The 26,595-nt window shown below is 47.3% G+C and overlaps 3 protein-coding genes across 3 annotated transcripts; all 3 read left to right on the forward strand.

The window, feature by feature from the left end:
• The first annotated feature begins 18,049 nt into the window (after nucleotides 1–18,049).
• Nucleotides 18,050–18,718, forward strand: LOC127303918 (uncharacterized). Its single transcript, XM_051334630.1, has one exon. The coding sequence runs from the start codon at nucleotides 18,050–18,052 to the stop codon at nucleotides 18,716–18,718; it is 669 nt and encodes a 222-aa protein (XP_051190590.1).
• A 1,971-nt stretch (nucleotides 18,719–20,689) lies between these two features.
• On the forward strand, nucleotides 20,690–21,784 carry LOC127303919 (uncharacterized). The gene has a single exon (XM_051334631.1). It carries the CDS (start codon nucleotides 20,690–20,692, stop codon nucleotides 21,782–21,784), a length of 1,095 nt encoding a protein of 364 aa, XP_051190591.1.
• Nucleotides 21,785–23,640: 1,856 nt separating this feature from the next.
• Nucleotides 23,641–24,771, forward strand: LOC127303920 (uncharacterized). Its single transcript, XM_051334632.1, has one exon. It carries the CDS (start codon nucleotides 23,641–23,643, stop codon nucleotides 24,769–24,771), a length of 1,131 nt encoding a protein of 376 aa, XP_051190592.1.
• Nucleotides 24,772–26,595: the final 1,824 nt, after the last annotated feature.

Here is a 26,595-nt window from a genome sequence, read left to right on the forward strand (position 1 = left end):
GGATGCATATGCGTATCTGGAGGAGCCTATGGAGATGACGTTCGGAAGATTCCACTTTCGCGTCGAGAAAGAGGGAGCGTATCATCTCGAAATTCCGATCTCGTCGGGATTGTCGGCGGTCGATTCCGATTTTTCGAACTCAACATCGTCAATCAAGTCACGCGAAGAGGAGACTTCATTGCCATGCTTCATCAGCACCAGGGCAAGCGAAAAGCTCGCCAAGATCTTCAGCGACATGTCCTTCGAGTCATCCGCGGACTCCTATATAAGCGATGACTCGAGCAGTGTCGACAGCTTTAACTTCATCGACAAATCCACTACAGTGGGCAAGGTCTTCACCAATCTTTATGATGGTGTCACCAAACATAGAACAGATCTAAATACAAAATACCATCAGATTTATGCCATCAGAGAGCTAAGCCGTGATCAGGAGGAAACATCTAAGGCTTTCGACGATTTGGGAAATCCATACGTCGATCCCTCTGCTCTGAACAGAAGAAAGGAGGCAGCCTCCGCATCAAGCAGGCGAAGAGCGGAGTTAATTCGACAATCTAGAACTTCGGGAGATAGCCACAGGGAAGCTCGAAACAGAGCAAGATCAAGGCTGCAAAACATACCTGAAGGAGAAAGAGAGCACTTGGTTCAAAACCTCGACATGTCTTTTATGTCGATAGACACGAGAGGGAACATCATCCCCAAGACACCAGAAGCTGGGTATATGGTGACACAGGCCTTTATCCTTGCATCCAGGCCACCTCCAGGAGATCCAAGGGAGGCACTGTACAACATGGCAATGGCAGGAGTCGGAGCCATGGGAATGGCGTTTGCATCAACACCTCCCGATGGAACAGCAAGGCAAAATAGTCCACGACCTGCGGCAGCAGCAGCAGCTCCTGAAGGAACAAGTGGAGCAAGAGACACAGCAGCACAAGCAAGGGTGGATAGAGCACGACAAAGTAGAAGGGAACATCGGCATTCCCCAGAACTAAACAATGAGGATATGTGCGGTTTGCCATGCTTCACAAGGAGAGTCCGAAAAACTCGAGTCCCTTCGGGATTTAAGTTGCCTGATAACTTCAAGAAATTCGACGGCCTGCAAGATCCAGAGGATTGGCTAGTTGATTACCTCGAGACGGTGAAGCTCACAGGAGGGACTAGAGCAACAGCTATGCAAAGCATCCAGGTGCATTTGAGTGGAGCCGCGCGATCTTGGATAAAGAAACTTCCTCCAGGATCTATCGACAGCTGGGATAGCTTCGAGGACATATTCATCAAGAATTTCCGGTCCACCTGCAAAAAACCTGCATCGCTAGAGGAATTGAGGGCGTGTCGACAAAAGCCGGACGAACCAATGAGAAAATACATCCAAAGATTGAATATCATTAAAAACTCGGCAGAGAATATATCTGACGAGAGAGCAATAGACGCGTTTGTCGCAGGAATCAGGCGAGGAGATTTTGTCGAAGATTTGGGGAGGACCAATCCAAAGACAGTATCCGCATTAATGGAGATAGCAAACAGATGGGCAGATGGAGAAGATGCCGTTCACAACAAGCGGCATAGGTCACCAGAGGAGGACCGCGGCCGAAATTATCAAAGTAGGCAATGATTTCCTCGGCAGTACTCGAGTTATGATGCTCCTGGGCAAATTTTGGCTGGCTTCCGAGCAAGCGTCGGAGGAAACAACAGAGATGATTACCAGAGGAGCAACGAGCAGCGAGGCGACAATAGAGATGACTCTCGAAACAACAGGCAAAATACCGGGTCAAGGTTCCAGAGACCTTTTGTGTCCCCTGAAGAGATGATGAACGGGCCGTGCCAGATGCATTTTTATCTCGACAATAATGGAAAAAGACAGTCAGGACACTTGCAAAAGGATTGCCAAAATTTCCAGGCAATGCTAAGGTGGGCAGGACATGCTAATGCTCAGGTAGCGCACAGAAATCCTCAAGGACCCAGGAGTGAGATTCACTTGCCACCTCCTCCCGCGATTACGGATGAAAATCGACATCAGCTCAGAATAGCGGCCGCACCTGCTCCACCGCCTTATGTTGATCCCAACTCTAACGGAGCAGTCTCGATGATTCAGAAAGGCAGGCCATCCAATAGAGCTCAGAAAGTAATCTCGCGACAGGTGTTTATGGCAGAGAAGATGCCACCACCGACAGTCGAGTACCTTAACTGGTCAGGGCAAGATATTGGCTTCACAATAGCTGATCATCCACAGCAAGTTCCTCGACTAGGGCAGTCAGCACTCATCTTACCAGCGGTAATTGCAGGATTCGATGTATCTCGAGTGTTCATAGATGGCGGCAGCAGTTTAAACCTTATGGCTGCAGATACACTAAGGAAGATGAACATATCCCTAGCAAACCTGAAACCAACCGACACGCGATTCCACGGTATCACACCGGAGAAGCCAAGTTATCCGCTGGGGAAGATTAATCTCGACGTTCAGTTCGGGACCCGAGAAAACTACAGGATAGAAAGGCTGGAGTTCGAAATCGTGGATTTCCCATCACAGTATCACGCTTTGTTGGGACGACCAACATATGCTAGGTTTATGGCGGTACCACATTACACGTACCTGTTGTGGAGGATGCCTGGACCTAAGGGACCAATCACAGTCAAAGGAAGCTTTGCGACATCCGATAAGTGTGATAAGGATTTTCATCGACTGTCAGAAACTTTCGGGATGCAAGCAGAATACATGGCATCAAGACTCACAACTGATTACGACGTGTTGCCAGATGTAGGAAGGCCAAACAAAGAATCAACTTTTAACACCGAGAAAAATTCTAAGGAGGTGCAGATTCACCCGACAGACTCGAAAAAGACGACGTCCATTGCGACAGACATGGACCTCGCATAGGAAAGCGCGCTCGTCGAGTTCCTCCGTGAGCACTGGAAAATCTTCGGATGGTGTCCAGCTGACATGCCAGGAGTACCCAGGGAACTTGCCGAGCACCACCTAAACTTGGATCCACTAGCGAGACCAATCAAACAACCTTTGCGGCGTTTTTCGGAGCCAAACCGCAAAGCTATGCTATCAGAAATCGATCGACTAAGAGAAGCTAGTTTTATCAAGGAGCTGCATACACAAGCCACATGGGTAGCAAATCCAGTGTTGGTGCCGAAGAAAAACACTAAAGTCCTTCGCATGTGCGTCGATTTTACGTGTCTCAATAAACATTGTCCAAAGGATCACTTTCCCCTCCCAAGGATCGATCAAATTATCGACTCCACGGCAGGGTGCGAACGTCTTTCCTTCCTGGATGCATATTCTGGTTATAACCAGATCAGATTAAAAGAAGAAGATGAGGTCAAAACAATGTTCATCACACCTTATGGCGTGTTTTGCTATAGAACAATGCCTTTTGGTTTGAAAAACGCGGGAGCAACATACCAGAGGATGATGCAGAAGTGCTTGGCGACACAAATTGGGAAAAACGTACAAGTACGTGTACATCGATGATGTCGTCATAACATCAAAAAAGGGGACGACGCTAATCGAGGATCTGAAGGAAACCTTCGACAACCTCGACAAGTTCTGTCTCAAATTGAACCCAACGAAGTGTTCCTTTGGCGTCCCTGCAGGAGAACTTCTTGGGTTTCTTGTTTCAGCAAGAGGGATTGAAGCAAATCCCGAAAAAATCCAAGCTATCGTAACAATGAGGAAGCCAACAAAGTTGAAGGAAGTACATCAGCTAACTGGGTGAGTCGCAGCTTTAAGCAGATTCGTCGCCAGATTGGGAGAAAAAAGCGTTACCGTTTTACGCTCTAATCAAGCAAGGAGAGAAATTCCAATGGAATGAAGAGGCAGATCGAGCCTTCGAGGATTTAAAGCGCACAATTTCTACACCACCAATCTTAGTGGCACCAAAAGAGAAGGAACCTCTCCTGCTATACATTGCGGCTACACCTCAGGTGGTCAGCACGGCACCAGTTGTCGAAAGAGAGGAAGAAGGAAAACTCCATGGAGTACAGAGGCCAGTATACTTCATAAGCGAAGTATTATCACCGTCAAAACAGAGGTACCCACAGTACCAGAAGCTAGCATACGGAGTATTCACAACCGCAAGAAAACTGCGGCACTATTTTTCGGCTCATCCGATAATAGTGGTCAATGAGGCACCTTTATCTAATATACTCAACAATCCAGAAGCTACAGGTCGTGTATCCCTTTGGGGAATAGAACTTTCTCCTCGGGACATCACGTATGAAAAAAGAAAAGCAATAAAGTCGCAAATTCTGCCAGACTTCATCGCAGAGTGGATGGAGCTGCAAAATACAGGGCCTCCGGATTTATCGAGAACCTGGACCATGAACTTTGACGGGTCCAAGAGGTTAGAAGGGGCTGGAGCAGGGGTGATACTCATATCACGTGAAGGCGACAAATTGAAGTACGTCCTACGGATGACGTTCCCAAACGCATCTAACAATGAAGCAGAATATGAAGCCCTTATACACGGGATGAAGATGGTGAAAGCTTGCGGCGCGACTCGACTAAAAATCTTTGGAGACTCACAATTGGTAGCTCAGCAGGTTATGAACCAATGTGATGCAGTCAATGACAGCATGGTGGCATACAAAGAGGTGTACAACGAGCTTGAGAAGCTGTTTGATGGATGCGAAGTAAATCACATCAGTAGGCTGAGCAATGATGAATCCGACGTTCTCGCAAACATCGGGTCGCAGTGCCTCCCAATCCCGCCAGGGGTGTTTTGGGAAGAGATAGCTGAGAGATCCACAAAGACAAAGAAGGCGCAGAAGAAGACGAAGGAGGAGAAAACTTCGGCGCCTCTCAAAGAAGTTCCAGATGAAGAAGAGGACCAGGAGCTGGTGATGATGGTAGAAATCCCACGGATGCAAGCGTACATATCGTATATCCTAAGGAAAGAAATACCCGACGATCCAATTGAAGCAAGGCGAGTTATTCGACGATCCAAAGCCTTCACAGTGGTCAAAGGATAGTTATACAAGCGAAGTATTTCGGGAGTGCTGCAAAAGTGCGTTACACCCGAAGAAGGAAGAATAATCTTAAAGGACGTACACGAGGGAATATGTGGTCACCACGCGAGCAGTCGAGCTATTGCGGCCAAGGTTTTTCGGGCTGGATTTTACTGGTTGACAGCAATCGAGGATGCAAAAGAGATAGTACGAACCTGCGACGCGTGCCAAAGATTCGCCGCAAAACCACACTCCCCAGCAGCAGAGCTGATGCCAATACCATTGTCTTGGCCCTTTGCCCAATGGGGACTCGATATGGTGGGCAAATTACACAAGGCTTCGCCAGGAGGATATGAGTACATGTTGGTTGCTGTCGATAAATTCACCAAGTGGATAGAAGCAAAGCCGATAAATTCACCAGATGCAGCGTCAGCCATAAAATTCGTGAAGGGCATCGTTTTTCGGTTTGGAGTACCTCACAGCATCGTCACAGACAATGGCAGTAACTTTACGTCCAAGGAGTTCAAGACATACTGCGCAGAAGTAGGCATCAAATTGCACTTCGCATCAGTCGGGCACCCGCAAACCAACGGCCAAGTCGAGAAAGCCAATGGTATCATCTGCAACGGTATTAAAAAGCGCCTGCTAGGACCGCTTGAAAAGGCTCGGCATACTTGGCCAGAAGAATTGCCAAGTGTTTTGTGGAGTATTCGAACAACACCAAATACGGCGACACAAGAAACTACGTTCTTTTTAGTCCACGGAGCTGAGGCAGTACTACCGATCGAAATAGAGCATGACTCCCCAAGAGTCACAGAGTATGACGAAGAAACTTCAAGAAGAGCTTTGGAGGACGATGTGGATGCACTCGACGAAGCTCGGGATGAAGTACTCTCACGAGTCACCAAGTACCAACAGGACCTGAAAAACTACCACAGTCAACGGTTGCGGCCAAGATCTCTCCAGGTTGGCGATTTGGTCTTACGGCTCAATCAGCAAAGTACTGAAAAGCTCGAATCACCATGGCTGGGCCCTTACGTCGTCACGGAAGTAATCGAAGGAGGAGCGTACAGGATCAAGGCCAAGAAGACAGGGGTTCCCGAGAAAAACCCCTGGAACGTGGCGCAGCTCAGGCGTTTCTACGCCTAGAGCCGAAAAATAGTCCTCCTTTGTAAAAATACAATGTACTAAAACGCCCGCGAGTTTTCAGACGCACTCTTTTCCTTTTCAGGGCACCGAGTGGGGCTGGAAAGGTTTTTAATGAGGCGGGCTCGCGGTGCTGCAATATAGTAAATTATAGTGATGAGATACATATTTGTTTCGTCGACATGCTCGGGGGCTTGCGCCTCGAAGTTACAACATATACACAACATAGATGAATCTAACTGGCAAGAAATATTTCGCCTTGGTATCAAATACCTCGCCAAATAAAAAGAAAGTACGAAATAGCAATTAGCAAAAGAACAAAATACTCGGGGGGCTTGTACCCGCAAATATAGTATACTCAATAAAAATTCGAGTGCCTTGGTTTACAACCTCGTATACACAATAAAGAGATTTACCACCGAAACACTCGGGGGCTTGAGGAAGAAAAATAGAAATATTTCCCAAACTTTACAATATAGTATATGTTCTGCAACAATACAGGACACCATTTTAGAGAAAAATCGACAGGTTAAAAGAAAAAGAAAGTCAATTCCGGCTCAGTATATTATCTATGGTCATCCGTCCAGTATTTGCAGTGCGAGTACTATGCTTAGCATAGCTGCCCCTTTCGAAGAATTCAGAGTCCATCCGAAGAAGTTCATCCATCATATCTTCTGCAACAGGGGTCACATGATCATCAATTTTGCTGACATCCCTCTTCCTTTTCGCTATCTTGGCTAAGCACTTGGTAACAATTTGGCTCATGTCAAACTTGGGATAGCAGATTTTGATCATCATCATAGCAAACCTGGCACCGACAGATAGTTGAGCTCGCACAAAGTGATGGATACGAGGAGCATCTTGAAACTTCTCCAACAATCCAAGAATAGTGTCGGGTGCCTCGTTCCGAGGAAACAGCGTCTTGTAAACCAGGGTCAATGTCCTGGTGCAGAAATCAAGGAACTCGCGAACCTGACAGGCGCGGTCTTGAAACCTAACAATTTGTCGGGTTCGCTCGGGAGTGGCCCAGAATAGAGAACCGTGGTCGAGAGAAAGGTTAACAAGGAGGCTCGTCCTGGTATTCACCCTTTCATCCTCAGCAGCAGCGTCGATAAAGGAGCCTAGTTGGCGACAACATAAGAATCTCGAAAAAGGAAATAGAGAGAAAACGGGAATCTCGGTTTGCAAGAGCATACCTGACATATCTGCACTGGCTTCAATCATCAAATCAAGCATAAAATTTTCTCGAGTAGTTTCTTTTTCAGCTTCCGAAATAGCAGCGTCCTTGGCAACTATGGCTTCTTTAGCTTGTCGAAGGGCAATCTTCTCTCTTTCGGATGCTTTACGAGATTGCTCCATCATCGCAAGAGTCTGTTTTTTCATGGATTGAAGTTGTTGGCGAAGTTCTTGCAAATCGTGCGAGGAGTGCTTACTCGAAGAACCTTCGATAAGGTTATCATCGACAAGTGTTTTCTTCGAGCAGGAAGAAGCAGGAGAAGTATTGGTAGGATGAGGATTGGCGGAGTAGTTATCAAATATCAACTGGAAAAGAAAATTTCGGTATCAATGATCATGCAAAATAGAATTCCATTGATCTTCGGGACATTTACACAGATATTACAGAAGGAGTCTTCAAAAGAATTACTACTACAGTTGTCGCCAAAGCTACTGTGGCGACAACTCCAGAAGGAACAGGAAAAAGAAAAACAGAAAAAGATAAGGCATTCTACTAGACCTCCGGCTTTGACGAACTAGGGGCAGGAGTAGGCTTGAATCCAAGATAAGCGAGGATCTTCTTTGTGTTGGGCTTCGCAGCTTTGATCAGCGATCGCCACTTCGTGGTCTCCATCTCCTGTGTGTCGCCAACTTTGGTCCAGTCAATGTTTTGCTGGCTGTCAGCAACCAGGGCGACAGTGCTTTCAACAGCGACCTTCATATTTTCTTGGCGCAGCTTTAGTCCAAGATCTTCTGGCGGATTAAAGCACTTGGCAAGAGCAAGAAAAGTCGCGGGTTCCTCTTTCTTCGGGAAGAAGTAGGGGAAGAGCCGCGACTGTCCTTCCTTGGCCTGATCAATGCCGTCGCGTGCTTCCGTTCCGTGAAACTCAAGGAACGCAAGTGCGTCAAGAAGAGGATCATTGTCGGGATCTTCAAGTTCAAATTCCTGAGATGTTTTATCTGTCGAGACAGAAATTTATTGATCAACAAACGAGTAAAAAAAAGTAAGTCCAAAGAATGCAAAATGGTTCAGGTACTCACTGACAAAGCGACGGTTTTGCGACTTCAGGCGTTTAATAATCACGTCCTCGCGAGCAGATTGTGCGGCTATATGCTCGCTCAGCGAAGTCTCGGCGTCATGAAGCCTCTTCTTCAGTTCTTCGACACCAGCAGCGTCGGCTTTGGCCTTGTCAGCCTCTGCCTTAGCCTTACTGGCATCTGATTCGGCCTTCCTACGAGCCTCCTCACTTTGCTCTAATTTTTGAGCAAGTGTGTTAGCACGCTCGTTGGCCTCCGCCAGTTTTTCTGCCCAGATAGCTAAATCTAGTTAAAATCACGACATGAAAGGAGTGAGAAGGCAAGGGTAAAGAAAAGCAGAAAGACATTACCTTCAGCTTTGCTAGCATAATCGCGGTACCCAACGAATTGGGCATCGAAGCGGATGAATTCCTTAATCAAAGGCTGTTAAAAGAAATATAGAGAAAGAAAGCATCGGTAGGGGAAAAAGTGCAATAGCACAAAATCAAAAGCAGCAGACAGAGAAAACATCGACAACATCAGAAAGCATTTAAAGGACTTACATCATCCAAAAGAGGAGTCGAGGAGCTACCCAATTGCAAGGTAGGCTCAGTGATTGTTTCAACCCTTGCCCTTTTTGGTGAAGGGACAGGAGGGCTTGCAGGAGGAGTAGGTGCGTCGGTGTTTTGTTGAGGAGGCAAAGATTCTTCTCCTTCAATTTGCACTTCAGAAACAACTAGAGTATGCGACGTACTCGTTCGAGTAGTCGCATCAATAGCTGGCATTTCTTCCTCGTCACCACTACGGTTAAATGGCGACAATATAAGAAGCAAGATAGACAAAAATCTTCAAATAGCAAAAATAGTAAGAAACAAAAGGTGACTTACGAACTGACGAGGGCTTCAAGGTATGGATCGAAAGCTGCCTTCCGACGTGAAGGAGCAGCTTCTTCGGCTTTGGAGGTGCCGGAATCTTCGACATCAGTCCTTTTCCTTTTGTTCTTTGGAGAAACAGCAGGAGGGGGAGAGTGTGCCGAGGTGGTACCCTCGGATTCAGCTTCCTTTTCAGAAGATCCCGCAGATTTTCGAGAACCTGCGGGTTCACTATCAGGGCCAGGAGCATCTTGGTTGTCATCAGCGACAACAGCTCGTTCTTCGACTTCCCCACCTTCAGGAAGGGGAGGAAGAGAGACAATATCTGGATGGTTCTGTACAAAGCAAAGAGGAATGTCAATAAAGGAGTTATGCAAAGGATGTCAAACAAAAATAGAGAGTCGACAAAAGTTACCTTGGGAAGCGCATTGGCGGCGCTGTATGGTTTTACTCGACAAGAAGACGGGACAGGATCTTTTTTGCTGAGGGAGGAAATTTTCCGGACAAGTTTTTCTAAGTCCTTGACCGGTAAATCCACCGATAGGCGATCCACATCATTGTCGCCAGCATACTTCCAGAGGGGGTTTTTGCGAGCCTGCAGAGGCTGCACTCTGATCCTAAGGAAATACGCCGTGATTTGGATACCCGACAGTTCTTTACCACGGGTGTTTTGGAGCTCGCGGATGCGGGTCATTAGTGCCTCCGTCGCCGTTTTTTCTTCCTCGGTAGCCTCTGCATCCCAGGAACGGCGGCGGTAGATTTTCTCGGCACCATCAAAAGGAGGGATGTTGTCTTCAGCACATCCATGATTCTCCTCATGGATGTACAGCCATTTTTTGCGCCACCCTTGAACTGAGTCAGGGAATTTGACATCGAAGTAATCGACATCAGGGCGAACGCAGATAACAACGCCGCCTATGTTATAGGCGACATTGGGAGAGCCATTACGGCGGCAGAAAAAGATACGCTTCCACAATGCCCAGTTAGGCTGGACGCCGAGGAAGGATTCACAAAGAGTGATGAAAATGGAAATATGGAGGATAGAGTTGGGTGTGAAGTGATGAAGTTGCAGTCCATAAACAAAGAGCAACCCCCGAAGAAAAGGATGAATGGGGGCAGAAAGACCGCGGATGAGATGATCGACGAAACTAACCCGATACTCCATTAGAGGGGTTGGGTAGCTCTCTTCGCTGGGGAAGCACAGCGCCTTGGGTTTCTTGCTGATCCCCAGTTTCTTCAGGAGGTTGATGTCTTGGGCAGAGATTTTGGATCTCTCCCACTCAGCGCTCCCCAGATCTGCGGAAGCCATCGTTGATTCCGGCGTGCTGTGCCTGGTCAGTCTGCGCGGTGGCATCAACAATGGCGCAGGAGTGCATCTCGAGAGAAGTTGAGCTCAAGGAACTGTGGGGAGCAAGAGGAGATTTTTGCAAAAGGAGAGCAGGGGAGCGGCGCGAGCGAAAGTGCTGGAGGAAGAAGATGAAGACCTTAAATAGAGGTGCAGCGAAGCGGCGAACCGTTGGATGGAAAAAGTGTGCGGTAGATGATGTACATGTGGAACAGGGGTAAAAAAGTAATTTCGCCCTACAGGCGTTACAGTTCGTGCGCCAGAAAAAGCGGAGGACGAGTGTCCCCCACTTGCACGACGTGTCAATATGATGCGTAACTAGGGCCCGCAAGGCAGTGAGAGAGAACATCTCGCGATTTCCAGGAACAGCGGTCGTGGCTATCGTCAGCAATGATGTCACTTCAGCAAGAGAAAATTTCGACTCAACAAATTCATAAAAAGGCGACAGCAAAAGATATTGGAGAGCCTTTGATCAAATACAAGTTTTTGATCAAATGCTCGGGGGCTACTTTGGAGAAAATGGAAAGTTCAAGAAAGACAAAATAGAAATGGTGTGAGCCTATGATCAAATATAAAATATTTGCTCATAGCCTCGGGGGCTACTCCCATCGGGAGCACTGTTCGCGCACCCGAGAGATTTGAAAATTTCGGGAGAGAAAGAAAATATAGCGGCATAAGGCGTGGAGCCTACACCCAAGCACAAGTCCTTGGCTGTAGCCTCGGGGGCTACTCCCATCGGGAACGCTGTTCGCGTGCCCGATGAAATTATAAAAAAGAAAGATAGAAGAACAAGAGAGTATATTTCGAGTTATAAGTAACTCTACATATACTCCCATCGGGAGAGCAATATAAGTCATCCGTTGACTCAATAAAATGTGCTATTCCAACAGCCGAATAAGCACTCGACAATATATTCTCAGAACGCCAAAGTTGCGAACAATTTCTGAATGCCGCAAAACTTTGCGAAGGTAAGACCCCAGATCCGTTCTGAGTGGCGTGGCGCCGTCTCTGACGTTGGTTTGCTAGTTTTATCCGTATCAACAGATACGAAGAAAAATCCTAACGGACGCGTTAGGTACCCGATAAATATGACTGGGACTCGACAGAATGGTAAGACCTTAAGCGGCACCTGTCGAAGTTTACACCAGTATCCCGAGATCATGTCCGGGGACGTGATCTTGAAGTAGGTTTTTGCGGATTGCCACTAGAGCAGTTAACTAGTACCTGATCCGTCAGATGAACTAGCCCCAACTACCATTATCCCTATACAATATAGAAATTCATATGAAGAAATATAGAGAAGTTTAAAGTTGTCGAGTAAATATAAACAGTGGAGATTTTCCCTGACTCTACGATTCAAGCAAAATCTCGGGGGCTACTGACATAGGTATCCCCAATGGGCCTGCCGAAGATAGTACCCGGGGTTTACTGAAGGCCCAAGACTCGAAGAATAAGAAGAATCGGAGGCCCAAGTTGATATTAAGTAAAGTTAGAGTTGTATTAGGAGATGATGTTTGTAATCTTGCGGGATGAGTTGGAAACCCTCCCGGACTCTGTAACTTGTACAATACGAATCCCTCGGCTCCACCTCCTATATAAGGGGGAGTCGAGGGACAAAGAAAGCATCGAATCATTGTCTCTCAAACCCTAGTTTTCATAATCGTCGAGTACTTTTCGGCTGAAACCTTCGAGATCTACTTGCCCTCTACTTCCAACTAAACCCTAGTCTACAACCCGTAGGCATTGACAAGTTAATCCCTTGTCAAGATGGGTGGTATCCTTTTCAGTAAGCAGGTATATTTTCTTAATCCTCATACATGATTTGATTTGTATGTTTATTGCCAGCTTTGTCTAATTATGCTTACCAATAGTTCAGAAACACACACAACCCTATTCTTCCACTTACATCCAACACTATATGCATCAGTGTCTCATAGATTGATTTTATATATCACTGCTGATGTCTGTTGCTCTTCAATTTTCATATGCAGACTGAAACTGCTAAGCCTTCATTGGTAAAAAGGATTGCAACTGTTGCTGATGAGGCATCTGCAGAGGCTGCCACCAAGTTACTGTCAGCCCCACCTTCTGGATGCTTATATAAGCTCAAGTCCAAGGACCAGCCGGGCCGTAACCATCCAAGGGTTCGGGTATATTTTCTTAAGCCACATATACATGCCATGATTTATGTCTGATATTATCACCGGCTCTGTCTAATGCTTCTTGGAATTCGGAAACGCCAAATTAGCATGCTTATATTCATCATACACTAAATTTTGACTGTTCAGTTTGTAACATAGTGTTATGCACTCGCTTGTCAACATTTGCATTGCTCTGAACTATGCACTTTACACAACCTAATTCTTCCACTTACATTCAGCGCTACGCACCAGTAGTACCTCCCATGTTTCCTTCACCATCCCGATGCCGAGCTTGCGGGAATATGGCGGGCCCATGTACATACCCCGCATATAACACCTCCTATGGCTCTATCTACCTTTCTAATAACTCCTTCACAGAGTTACAGGTATGTATTCTCAGTGGTTTAGCATGAATTGGCATATAGTAAAGTCTTGTTTTTAGTCTTCCTGCTTCTTACATTAGTATCAATTTTCACCTGCAGACTGTACCTTGTGAACTTCGTCCAATGATTAACCAGATGTGTCCGCATGAAGGGTCTTTCACTATGCATGGCAATGGCAAATTTATGAACACCTACACGGTCTATGCATGGGCGGGCACAGGGTATTCATAATGGGTATTCAGAAAACCCAGAATCAATCGGCTCAGGTGTTCCCGCCTCTCGCAGCCCACGACGTCGCTGCGCTGACCACACCATATACGGAATCGAGCGCCATCTCACCCTAGCTATGTCGCTGGAGCGAGCAAGGAGATAGACTGAAGTGGATTGCTTAATCAGTACGGGAGTAAATTTGCTGCTAGTATACTGCTATTTTGCTAGAACAACAACTATATTGGTTGGGCTAGGTGGGCTGAATAGTGCATGATTTTTTGTTGGCAAAAATAATGGGTATTCAGCTGAATACCCATGAATACACTTGTGCCCGCCTATGGGTCTATGAGGTGTATGTCTACAAGACGCAGGCCATCACATATTTGTATGGACATGATTGGAGAAAGTTTGCTTTTGACTACGGTCTGAAGAAGGGCGACGAGCTGAGGATCAGAAACTCAAACGGGCAGATATACGTAACTGCTTACAGAGTTGGAGACACTTCCAAATATATAATATGTAACTTTTTTGTACTCATATCCTTTGATTACTACATTCTGAGCAGTTGTTCTAAACCATTCCCTCTGTTCTAGCTTGCTGGGTGTAACATGATCAAAGTTGCAGATCCACTGATGGAACAGGAGCGGATGTCACAAAGGGCACCCACACCAGCACCGGCACCGACTTCCCACTCTACTGCATCAGCACCGGTTCCTGTACCAGCACCGTTTATTGCATCTACCCAGCAGGCCCCTACATCAGCATTGGTTCCTGTAGAGGCCCCATATACTACACCTGCCCAGCAGGCTCCCCGCATCAAGACCGGTTCCTCTAGCTGCACCGTTTATCGCACCTGTCCAACAGTCTCTCGCATCGCACCGGTTCCTCTAGAGGCACCGTTTATTGCACCTGCCCAGCAGTCTCCTGCATCAGCACCAGCTCGTGTACCAGCCCAGGCTCCTGCACCTGCCCCAGCCAGATCACCGAGGTCTCAGCTCATTGCTGTGGCCACCCGTGTGGTGACCAGGACGCATCTGAAGGCTATGTTTGTGAGTATATGACAGCATAACTGCTCTTATCTTGATGTGTTCTCTGCTCAAAGTCTCACATGGTTCAGTCTTCAGTGCATTGGTGCCATTGACTAATTTTTGTTGGTATCTCTTGCTTTGAATCAGAAATTGCCTAAAAGTATCGCCAAGGATCTCAATGCTGGCCGAAGGGGCAAGATTTCCCTCGTCATGGAGAGTGAAGGTCTCACCGTGGAGGGACGGTACTCCGTCAGTCCCACAGATGGCCGCTTGACTGTTACTTCCAGGTGGAAAAAGTTCATTGACGGTGCCAAACTTCGCATTGGATCAAAGTTGAAGGTCAAGATCTTTCGATGCCGCTGTGACATGCTGGTCATCAAGTTTGCGGTTGTCTAGTTCTATTGTCCCATGAGCCCTTAGCAAATGCATTTGTAGTTATACTTATATAAGGTTATCTTATCTGAACTGCTAATTAATTGTATGGGTGGTAAAACTCTAGCAAGCTTTTGCTCTTAGCAAGTATGTATATATGATCAACTATTATGATAACTAATGTTTGTGTTCATCTTAATTTGCATTTCCGTTTTAGAAAAAAACTTAATTTCTATTTTTGCTGACCTGTTAGAGAACTATCAGATTGAATCCACAACATGATTCAAATAGATTCATTACACCAAGCCACATGTCTTGACCTTGCTATACACTAGTTCCATTAATCAGTGCAAGAAGGCTTACCTGAGCTGCCTGAACCACGGCAGATTCGAATCCACCTTAGCTACCTAGCTAGAAATACAACCTTTGCAGAAAGAGGATTTGCGGTATGGGGAGGCTGACATTGGGGACCCATGAGCCAGCAGCATCGTCAACGTTTTAAAGGCGGCAGGAGATCGAAATAAAAAAAATAAGCCAAAAATCATTGGTAAACAAAATCCAAGAAATGAAACTTGTACCTTTCTGAGAGGATGACATGCGGGACCCATGAGGCAGCAGCATCCTCAACTATTCCAAGGCGGCAAGGGATCAAAATAAAAATAGGAAATAGCCAGAAATTAATTAGGGTCAAAAATAAATCTATCAAAGGAAACCTTTATTGTTCATAGAGGATGACATGTGGGACATACCTGCCAGCTGCGTCGTCATGGTTTCAAATGGGGCAGGGGATCAAAAGAAAAAGGCAAATAGCCAGAAATTAGGGGTAAAAAATAAATCCAACAAAGGAAACTTTTATTGTTCATAGAGGATGACATGCGGGACCCATGAGCCAGCAGCTTCCTCAACGTTTCAAAGTCGGCATGAGATTGAAAGAAAAAGGCAAGTGACCAAATATCAGGAGCCAAAAATAATCCAAGAAAAGAAATTTTATTGTACATAGAGGATGACATGCGGGTCCCATTTTGCAGCAGCGGTCTCAACGTTTCCAAGGCGGCACAGGACCAAAAGAAAAATGAAGTAGCCAGAAATCAGGGGGTGAAAAAAATCCAAGAAAAGAAAGATTTCAATTGGGCTGCATCTGGACATCTGGGCCTTCGAACTATCCTGCTAGGCCTTTTGACTCGTACAATTTCAGCCCACTCCAAAAAAGGAAAGTTTGGATTTTTCTAAAAAAACAGGAAAGTCCTATGCTTCGCAAAAACACAAAACAAGGAGATTCAACATATAAGTTTGTTTATGTAAAAATAAAGATTTAATTTATCCGTAGCTCAGAGTGCAATACACTGTTTATAGTCTGCAAAATAATCAAGATATCACATGTTTCTTGTACGGGGAGGCTGACATCGGGGACCCATGAGCCAGCAGCGTCGTCAACGTTTTAAAGGCGGCAGGGGATGGAAAGAAAAAATAAACCAAAAATCTGTTGGTAAAAAATCCAAGAAAAGAAACATTTTCGTTCTGAGAGGATGACATGCGGGACCCATGAGGCAGCAGCATCCTCAGCTTTTATTGTTCATAGAGGTTGACATGTGGGACCCGTGAGCCAACAGCGTCCTGAACGTTTTAAAGGCTGCATGAGATCGAAAGAAAAAATAAGCCAAAAATCGTTTGGTCAACAAAATCCAAGAAAAGAAACATTTACCGTTCTGAGAGGATGACATGCGGGACCCATGAGGCAGCAGCATCCTCAACGATTCCAAGGCGACAGGGGATCGAAGGAAAAAAAGGAAATATCCCGAAATTAATTAGGGGTTCAAAATAAATTCATCAAAGGAAACTTTTATTGTTCACAGAGGATGACATGTGGGACCGACCTGCCAACAACATCCTCATCGTTTCAAAGGGGGCAGGAGATCAAAAGACAAAGGCAAATAGCTAGAAATTAGGGGTCAAAAATAACTCCAAGAAAGGAAACTTTTATTGTTCGTAGAGGATGACATGTGGGACCCATGAGCCAGCAGCTTACTCAACGTTTCAAAGGCAGCATGAGATCGAAAGAAAAAAGGCAAGTGACAAAATATCAGGAGCCAAAGATAATCCAAGAAAAAAACTTTATTGTACATAGAGGATGACATGCGTGTCCCAATTAGCAGCAGCGGTCTCAACGTTTCAAATGCGGCTTGAGATCAAAAGAAAAAAAGAAAGTTGATTCTACATAGAGGATGACATGCGGGTCCCATGAGTCAGCAGCTTACTCAACGTTTCCAAGGCAGCAGGGGATCAAAAGAAAAAGGAAATAGCCAAAACTCAGAGGGTGAAAAAAAACCCAAGAAAATAAACTTTTATAGCACATAGAGGATGACATGCGGGTCCCATGAGCCAGGAGGGTCCTCAACGTTTCAAACGTGGCATGAGATCGAAAGAAAAAGGCAAGTGACCAAATATCGGGAGCCAAAAATAATTCAAGAAAAGAAACTTGATTGTACATAAAGGATGACATGCGGGTCCCATTTAGCAGCAGCGGTATCACCGTTTGAGAGGCTGCACGGGATCGAAAGAAAAAGGCAAGTGACCAAATATCAGGAGCCAAAAATAATTCAAGAAAAGAAAGTTTTATAGTACATAGAGGATGACATGCGGGTCCCATTTAGCAGCAGCGGTCTCACCGTTTGAGAGGCGGCAGGGGATCGAAAGAAAAAGGTAAGTGACCAAATATGAGGTTCCAAAAAAAATCCAAGAAAAGAAAGTTATAGTACATAGAGGATGACATGCGGGTCCCATTTAGCAGCAGCGGTATCACCGTTTGAGAGGCGGCAGGGGATCGAAAGAAAAAGGCAAGTGACCAAATTTGAGGTGCCAAAAAAAACTCCAAGAAAAGAAAGTTGATTGCTCATAGAGGATGATATGCGGGTCCCAATTAGCAGCAGCGGTCTCAACATTTCCAAGGCGGCAAGGGATCAAAAGAAAAAGGAAGTAGCCAGAAATCAGGGGGTCAAAAAAAATCCAAGAATAGAAAGAGTTTTGGTTCATAGAGGATGCCATGCGGGACCCATGATCCTGCATCATAAACGGCTCGATCGGAGAGCGTTGAACGAGATGGCGCGATCGAGAAAAAAAACAATGCCAGAGAGGCTGCCATCTGGGCCCTACATCCCTCGGCGGTGCGGATTTGCGTTGACTCGGCCGGCGAACCCGAGAATTCGAGATGCACCACGTCCCGGGACACCATACGCCACGTTTTGGCCGTTTTCGTCGGGCTAGGTGGCCTCAAAAACGAGAAAAAAAACGTTTTGACATGCACAACGGAGAGACCAAAAATCGTCGGCCATGGTGCACCAGCAACCACGGCGCGACTTCAACTTCGTCGGCCATGGCAACTTTTCTTGTAGAGAAACTTCTCTCCGGCGACGTCCTCGAACTACCAAAGCACGACCGGCCCACGTTCGACTTCGTCGTCTACGACGGTGTCCGCACCATGTTCGGCGTCCACTCACGGTATGGCTGGCTTGAAATCGGCCGTTCCATCCGAAACAACGAAATCGACGTGTGGGGGGAGTGGAGCTACACGAGCTCTGATTGCGACGGACCATGCTCTTGGGCATCGCAGGACTGCAGTAACCCGGTTCTCCATGACGGCTTCCTCTACCTGCTGAATAGGGATGGCGCATTAGCAGTGTACGACGAGAGAAAACACGATGAAGGATTCAACATTCTCGAGAAGCCTGGAAGTTTTACATTCGAGCACGATGACAGCTACTTGGTCAAGTCCGACCATGGCGAGCTGATGGCCGTCCTTATCGGACATCGGGAGACACCAGTCAACATTGTCAAACTGAACGAGCACACCATGGAGTGGGAGAAGATACAAGACCTAGAGGGGAGGACATTGTTTACCGGCACATTGACGACGACGATGAAGAAGACTAACATCAAGTGGATGCAGAACAAGGTTTTCCTTCCGAGATTGTACGATTGGCCTGACACCGTCCATGTTGACCTTGTTCAGCGTGAAGGTGAAGTTGCCTTTGTTCCAAAGTAAGGACGTGCAGATACCACGGAGAAACAAAACAATTATGGAACAAACATATGGTCTTACAAATTGGGATAAAGTCAATAGCCAAGCGAGTTTTGGGGAATTCGGATGTAGAATTTTCGTGGGAATATTTTGATATATTGTGCGTTTTTTTTCGAGTTCGTATGCGACCAGAAAACCAGTTTGATGATTTTGCAACGCAATTTTGCAAAAAAAGTCGAAATTCATGTTTGTTAAATTTTAGTGGTGCTAGATGACATAATACATGGGAATCTCGAAGGATTTTATTTTTGAAATTTCTATCTATTTCTTTTATTTTTTAGAGAGGTAAAAAAGGCGATCCACGGGGGGAGTGGAGTTGCGTGGTGAGCCAAAAAAAACTTATGTGGCGCACGGAACTCATGTGCGCCACAGAAATGTGTTGTTTTTGTGGCGACCCATCCCACGTGCGCCACAGAAAGTCTTAATTCTATGGCGCACCAGGACCAGTGCGCCACAAAATGTCTTATTTCCGTGGCGCACGTGGTCCCGTGCGCCACAGAAGTAGTGAAACCAATGATTGGGGCTGGCCCCACCAAGTTTCTGTGACACATGGATTGTTGGTGCGCCACAAAATTAAGCTATTTCTGTGGCGCACCGTGCCTGGTGTGCCACAAAACAACTTTCTGTGGCGCATTTTTGCTGGTGCGCCACAGAACTAAGTCCCAGCTATAAGCGTTTTCCTACTAGTGTATGTGGATACAACGTTTGTGAGTCCATTCGCATGTTAACCACTGAGAAGAACGATAATAGATTCAATGTAAGCAATAACATTCACAACTTTAATTTATTATCGTCAATATTTCGTTATCAAGATTGATATAATCATATTCATCTCATTTTCCTATATAGGTCGAGTTCATGCGGGAGAAGCTCCAACCACACGAACACCTACTAGGAATTGCAGAGGAAGTGGCGGGACTTCTGATGAGAGAAATGATAGACGAAAGAGGCTTGTTTAATCAATATAGGACCTGGTCATGATCCCCGTGTAATAGTTCGAATAGACGATGGGCTATAGTCCTGGTAATTGTGAGCTCCATGTATATGTAAGGAGAATCTACGAATGGCTTTTCCTTCGAATATTTGTTTGCTCGATCTATATATAATGAATGAACGTGTACAGCTTGTAGTAGCGTACAAATGTATGAAAATTTATTTTGAAATGAAAAAATGAAATAAAAGGGGGGCGGTGGCAGGAGGTGACTGCACCCCTTAAACCCTAAAGGAGCAGTCCTGCGCGCGTCACGTAGAGAGTCTTTTGTCGCGGGATGTGTTACCACCCGCGACAAAAGGGGTGTCCCCTGCGCGCTCCACGACTGCCACGTGGTGAACCTTTTGTCGTGGGTGGTAAGCGGGCCGGGACAAAAGATTGGGCCTTTTGTTGCGCCTCCGTTGTCCCGGCTAACCGCCCGCGAGAAAAGGCTCTTACAGCCTGCGACATTAGACCTATTTTCTACTAGTGCGAATCCGCTTCGTAATCGAAGTCTACGGAACAAAGAAGTGGTGGCCATCCCTAAATAGTAAACACGTACATAGGAACTGTTTGATTAAAGTACAAAAATGTTCCAGGTACGAAAAATAAGTGGTTGCCATCCCTAAACGCAAAATTAGACGGAACTCTTTCTTTCTCTCTCGTGTAAGGTACGGCGTGTCTCTAGGGAACTTCAATCATACGTTCATACCGAGTCCGACTCGATCTCCACGAGTTTTCCGTAAAGAAAGGAAACAAACTACCGGTACTCTTACTCCAGTCCAAGTCGGATCCAATCCCCTATATTTACTCCGCTAGCGATCTGATCCCCTCCATAACCGCTCCCATCGGTTTAGCGTCTAAATTATCGTGTCTCCAGTATTTTTTAGCTCGCCCGGTGCCTGGCGGTAACAATCATAAAGGCCCGGATACCGGATACTGCGCGAGCTCACCTTGACGAGGAGATGGAGGCGACGACATCGCTGTCACATGACTGGTCATCTCTCCCGGTGAAGGTACTGGTCCGGATCCTAGATCATCTGCGGTGGTCGAGCCACCCGAGCTTCGGATTGGTGTGCCGGCAATGGAAATCTGCCCGTGCCCGGGCGCCCTTCTACCCGGCGTGGATCTCCCCTCTGCTCCTCAACACCACCAGCGACGGAACCACCAACGTGCGGTACTACAGCCCCTACTATCACAAGAACTTTGAGACCGCCTGCACGCTCAATATTCCTGATGCCAGGATCATCTGCGCCACCGCGCAACATCTGACGCTCTGCCGGGAGCACTTAATCCTAGATACCCAACTTCTCTCCGGCGACGTCCTCGAACTACCAAAGCACGACCGGCCCACGTTCGACTCCGTCGTCTACGACGGTGTCCGCACCATGTTCGGCGTCCACTCGCGGTATGGCTGGCTCGAAATCGGTCGTTCCATCCGAAACAACGAAATCGACGTGTGGGGGGAGTGGAGCTACACGAGCTCTGATTGCGACGGACCATGCTCTTGGGCATCGCAGGACTGTAGTAACCCGGTTCTCCATGACGGCTTCCTCTACCTGCTGAATAGGGACGGCGCATTAGCAGTGTACGACAAGAGAAAACACGATGAAGGATTCAACATTCTCGAGAAGCCTGGAAGTTTTACATTCGAGCACGATGACAGCTACTTGGTCAAGTCCGACCATGGCGAGCTGATGGCCGTCCTTATCGGACGTCGTGGGACACCAGTCAACATTGTCAAACTGAACGAGCACACCATGGAGTGGGAGAAGATACAAGACCTAGAGGGGAGGACATTGTTTACCGGCACATTGACGACGACGGTGAAGAAGACTAACATCAAGTGGATGCAGAACAAGGTTTTCCTTCCGAGATTGTACGATTGGCCTGACACCGTCCATGTTGACCTTGTTCAGCGTGAAGGTGAAGTTGCCTTTGTTCCAAAGTCAGGACGTGCAGATACCACGGAGAAACAAAACAATTATGGAACAAACATATGGTCTTACAAATTGGGACAAAGTCAAGAGCCAAGGGAGTTTTGGGGAATTCGGATGTAGAATTTTCGTGGGAACATTTTGTATATTGTGCGTTTTTTTTCGAGTTCGTATGCAACCAGAAAACCAGTTTGATGATTTTGCAACGCAATTTTGCAAAAAAAGTCGAAATTCATGTTTGTTAAATTTCAGTGGTGCTAGATGACATAATACATGGGAATCTCGAAGGATTTTGAAATTTCTATCTATTTCTTTTATTTTTTAGAGAGGTAAAAAAGGCGATCCACGGGGGGTGGAGTTGCGTGGTGAGCCAAAAAAACTTCTGTGGCGCACGGAACTCATGTGCGCCACAGAAATGTGTTGTTTTTGTGGCGACCCATCCCACGTGCGCCACAGAAAGTCTTAATTCTGTGGCGCACCAGGACCAGTGCGCCACATAATGTCTTATTTCTGTGGCGCACGTGATCCTGTGCGCCACAGAAGTAGTGAAACCAATGATTGGGGCTGGCCCCACCAAGTTTCTGTGACGCATGGATTGTTGGTGCGTCACAAAATTAAGCTATTTCTGTGGCGCACTGTGCCTGGTGCGCCACAAAACAACTTTCTATGGCGCATTTTTGGTGGTGCGCCACAGAACTAAGTCCCAGCTATAAGCGTTTTCCTACTAGTGTATGTGGATACTACGTTTGAGAGTCCATTCGCATGTTAACCACTGAGAAGAACGATAATAGATTCAACGTAAGCAATAACATTCACAACTTTAATTTATTATCGTCAATATTTCGTTATCAAGATTGATATAATCATATTCATCTCATTTTCCTATATAGGTCGAGTTCATGCGGGAGAAGCTCCAACCACATGAACACCTACTAGGAATTGCAGAGGAAGTGGCGGGACTTCTGATGAGAGAAATGATAGACGAAAGAGGCTTGTTTAATCAATATAGGACCTGGTCATGATCCCCGTGTAATAGTTCGAATAGACGATGGGCTATAGTCCTGGTAATCGTGAGCTCCATGTATATGTAAGGAGAATCTACGAATGGCTTTTCCTTCGAATATTTGTTTGCTCGATCTATATATAATGAATGAACGTGTACAGCTTGTAGTAGCGTACAAATGTATGAAAATTTATTTTGAAATGAAAAAATGAAATAAAAGGGGGGGCGGTGGCAGGGGTGACTGCACCCCTTAAACCCTAAAGGAGCAGTGTCCTGCGCGCGTCACGTAGAGAGCCTTTTGTCGCGGGCTGTGTTACCACCCGCGACAAAAGGGGTGTCCCCTGCGCGCCCCGCGACTGCCACGTGGTGAACCTTTTGTCGTGGGTGGTAAGCGGGCCGGGACAAAAGATTGGGCCTTTTGTCGCGCCTCCGTTGTCCCGGCTAACCTCCCACGACAAAAGGCTCTTACAGCCTGCGACATTAGGCCTATTTTCTACTAGTGCGAATCCGCTTCGTAATCGAAGTCTACGGAAAAAAAGAAGTGGTGGCCATCCCTAAATAGTAAACACGTACATAGGAACTGTTTGATTGAAGTACGAAAATGTTCCAGGTACGAAAAATAAGTGGTTGCCATCCCTAAACGCAAAATTAGACGGAACTCTTTCTTTCTCTCTCGTGTAAGGTACGGCATGTCTCTAGGGAACTTCAATCATACGTTCATACCGAGTCCGACTCGATCTCCACATGTTTTCTGTAAAGAAAGGAAACAAACTACCGGTACTCTTACTCCAGTCCAAGTTGGATCCAATCCCCTATATTTACTCCGCTAGCGATCTGATCCCCTCCATAACCGCTCCCATCGGTTTAGCGTCCAAATTATCGTGTCTCCAGTATTTTTTAGCTCGCCCGGTGCCTGGCGGTAACAATCATAAAGGCCCGGATACCGGATACTGAGCGAGCTCACCTTGACGAGGAGATGGAGACGACGACATCGCTGTCACATGACTGGTCATCTCTCCCGGTGAAGGTACTGGTCCGGATCCTAGATCATCTGCGGTGGTCGAGCCACCCGAGCTTCGGATTGGTGTGCCGGCAATGGCAATCTGCCCGTGCCCGGGCGCCCTTCTACCCGGCATGGATCTCCCCTCTGCTCCTCAACACCACCAGCGACGGAACCACTAACGTGCGGTACTACAGCCCCTACTATCACAAGAACTTCAAGACCGCCTGCACGCTCAATATTCCTGACGCCAGGATCATCGGCGCCACCGCGCAACATCTGACGCTCTGCCGGGAGCACTTAATCCTAGACGCCCAACTTCTCTCCGGCGACGTCCTCGAACTACCAAAGCACGACCGGCCCACGTTCGACTCCGTCGTCTACGACGGTGTCCGCACCATGTTCGGCGTCCACTCGCGGTATGGCTGGCACGAAGTCGGCCGTTCCATCCGAAACAACGAAATCGACGTGTGGGGGGAGTGGAGCTACACGAGCTCTGATTGCGACGGACCATGCTCTTGGGCATCGCAGGACTGCAGTAACCCGGTTCTCAATGACGGATTCCTCTACCTGTTGAATAGGGACGGCGCATTAGCAGTGTACGACGAGAGAAAACACGATGAAGGATTCAACATTCTCGAGAAGCCTGGACGTTTTACATTCGAGCACGATGACAGCTACTTGGTCAAGTCCGACCATGGCGAGCTGATGGCCGTCCTTATCGGACGTCGTGGGACACCAGTCAACATTGTCAAACTGAACAAGCACACCATGGAGTGGGAGAAGATACAAGACCTAGAGGGGAGGACATTGTTTACCGGCACATTGACGACGACGATGAAGAAGACTAACATCAAGTGGATGCAGAACAAGGTTTTCCTTCCGAGATTGTACGATTGGCCTGACACCGTCCATGTTGACCTTGTTCAGCGTGAAGGTGAAGTTGCCTTTGTTCCAAAGTCAGGACGTGCAGATACCACGGAGAAACAAAACAATTATGGAACAAACATATGGTCTTACAAATTGGGACAAAGTCAAGAGCCACGGGAGTTTTGGGGAAGTGAGAAACTGGACCATAGCATTTGGGTCGATTTTAGTAACAAATGATTTTAATATTTTAATGTACTCCCTCCATTATTAATATATGATATTTTAGCTTTTAGTGAATTTATCTATTTTATGTAGTTATTTTACTCTTATTGTGGCTCATTGTAATATATATCTAGCTCACTTTGAAATGTCTAAAATGTCTTAAAATGTCTAGAGGTATAATACTTTGTGTTGAATCTGTACCAAATATATGAAATTTTAAGCTTGAAGCCCCAAAACTTCAAAGATAGAAGCGGCGGTGTTGATCTATGCACCGCTACTTTGCAAAAAACGCTACTAAGTTTTTCTCAACACCTTTATCCATGGCGTTAAGGAGTGCAACCTCAAAGCCCCGATGTAGACACTGGCGGAGCCAGCACACTAGGGCATCCACCTGACTAAGACTAGTCATAATGATGTTACTACCTCAATAGTGCATACTTCCTCCGGATCGGATTAACCGGCGTATTAGAAAATTGCTGGCACAAGACATACATTGATTGGAAGAGAAAACTGAATCAATAGCATCTCTAACAGGCCCCAGGCCCCTTAAAACCCGCCCACCCCGTAAAATTCCGGCGGGATACGGGGCAGGCGCGGTTTGGGCCGTTTAGCAGGTCCCGTATTCAGGCCGGCCCGTTTCGGCGGAATACGGGCCCCAGGAAATCCGCACAGCCGCCCCTACTTATACCGGGCGAAGGTGCGAGTGAGGGGTTAACCCCTCACTCGCAACCCTAGCTCCGCTGTGCGCTGCCGCCTCCCCGCTTAGCTCCGGCGAGCAATTCCGCAAAGCTCGCCTCCGCATTTCCCCCGCCGCAGGCCATGTCTTCTCGCCGCTCCAGTTCTGCGTCGCCCGCGAGCGGATCGAAGTGATCCCGCTCGCCGGACAACCTTGAGGACGCGTGGCGGCGGCAGTGCAAGCTGTCCGCCGCCGGGAGCCGGCGCGCAGCGTGCAGGTACGGCGGCTCCCTGCACATGCCGCGTCGCTCCGCGAGTTCGCGCCGGGCGGGCTCTGGTACAAGGCGAATCCGCCGCTCAAGCCGATGAGTGGCCCCGCCTTCGAGAAGTGGCGCGCGGAATGGGAGTGGGACCGCCGGTCGAAGGCGGCGTGGGCGGTGAGCACCAGCGGAGGATTCGCGCCGCCAGCCGGCGAGCAGGCGGAGCAGGGGGAAGACCCCCTCTTCTTGCAGGCGATGGCCGCGTCCCTCAAGGACGATGCCGACAAGAAGAGGGCGGAGGAAGAAGAGAAGGCGGCGGCCATCGCCGCCGTGAAGGAGATGGAGGCGCGGGAGGCGGAGGCGAACGCTTACATCATCGACCTCTCCGACTAGAAGTCGCGATCCATAGGATCTCGCAATTCTGTATGTATGTATGTATGATCCGTATGTATGATCAACTATCTATGAACTATGAACTATGAACAAATTTCCCGGGGTTTTAAATTTTTCAAATATACGGGGTGAAATACGGGGTCTGCTAAACGGAATGATCTAGCTATGAGCATTTTTTATACAGGGCGAAATACTCGCGTTTTACGAGGCAGAAAATTAGGGGGCTGTTAGACATGCTCTAATGGTGCCGGTAAATCTGATACGGAGGGAGTATTATCATGCATGACTTATTAGTTAACTTGTAAAGTAGGACAACTCGAGCCGCTTTGTAGAGCGTAGCTAGGGAGCGTAGCTAGGTTTCCACCACCGCCGCCGCCGCCAGCGCGCCGCGCCGGCGCTCGTTTGGCCTTCCGCCATGGACTCCACCGCCTCCCACCCGCCCGGTTTCACGCGCCGCTGGGCGCCGGAGGGGAGCCCGGAGTCTGGCTCGTCGGTGGCGCCGAGGAGAGAG

The sequence above is a fragment of the Lolium perenne genome, chromosome 5 (genome assembly GCF_019359855.2).
Source record: "Lolium perenne isolate Kyuss_39 chromosome 5, Kyuss_2.0, whole genome shotgun sequence".
Lineage (NCBI taxonomy): Eukaryota > Viridiplantae > Streptophyta > Magnoliopsida > Poales > Poaceae > Lolium > Lolium perenne.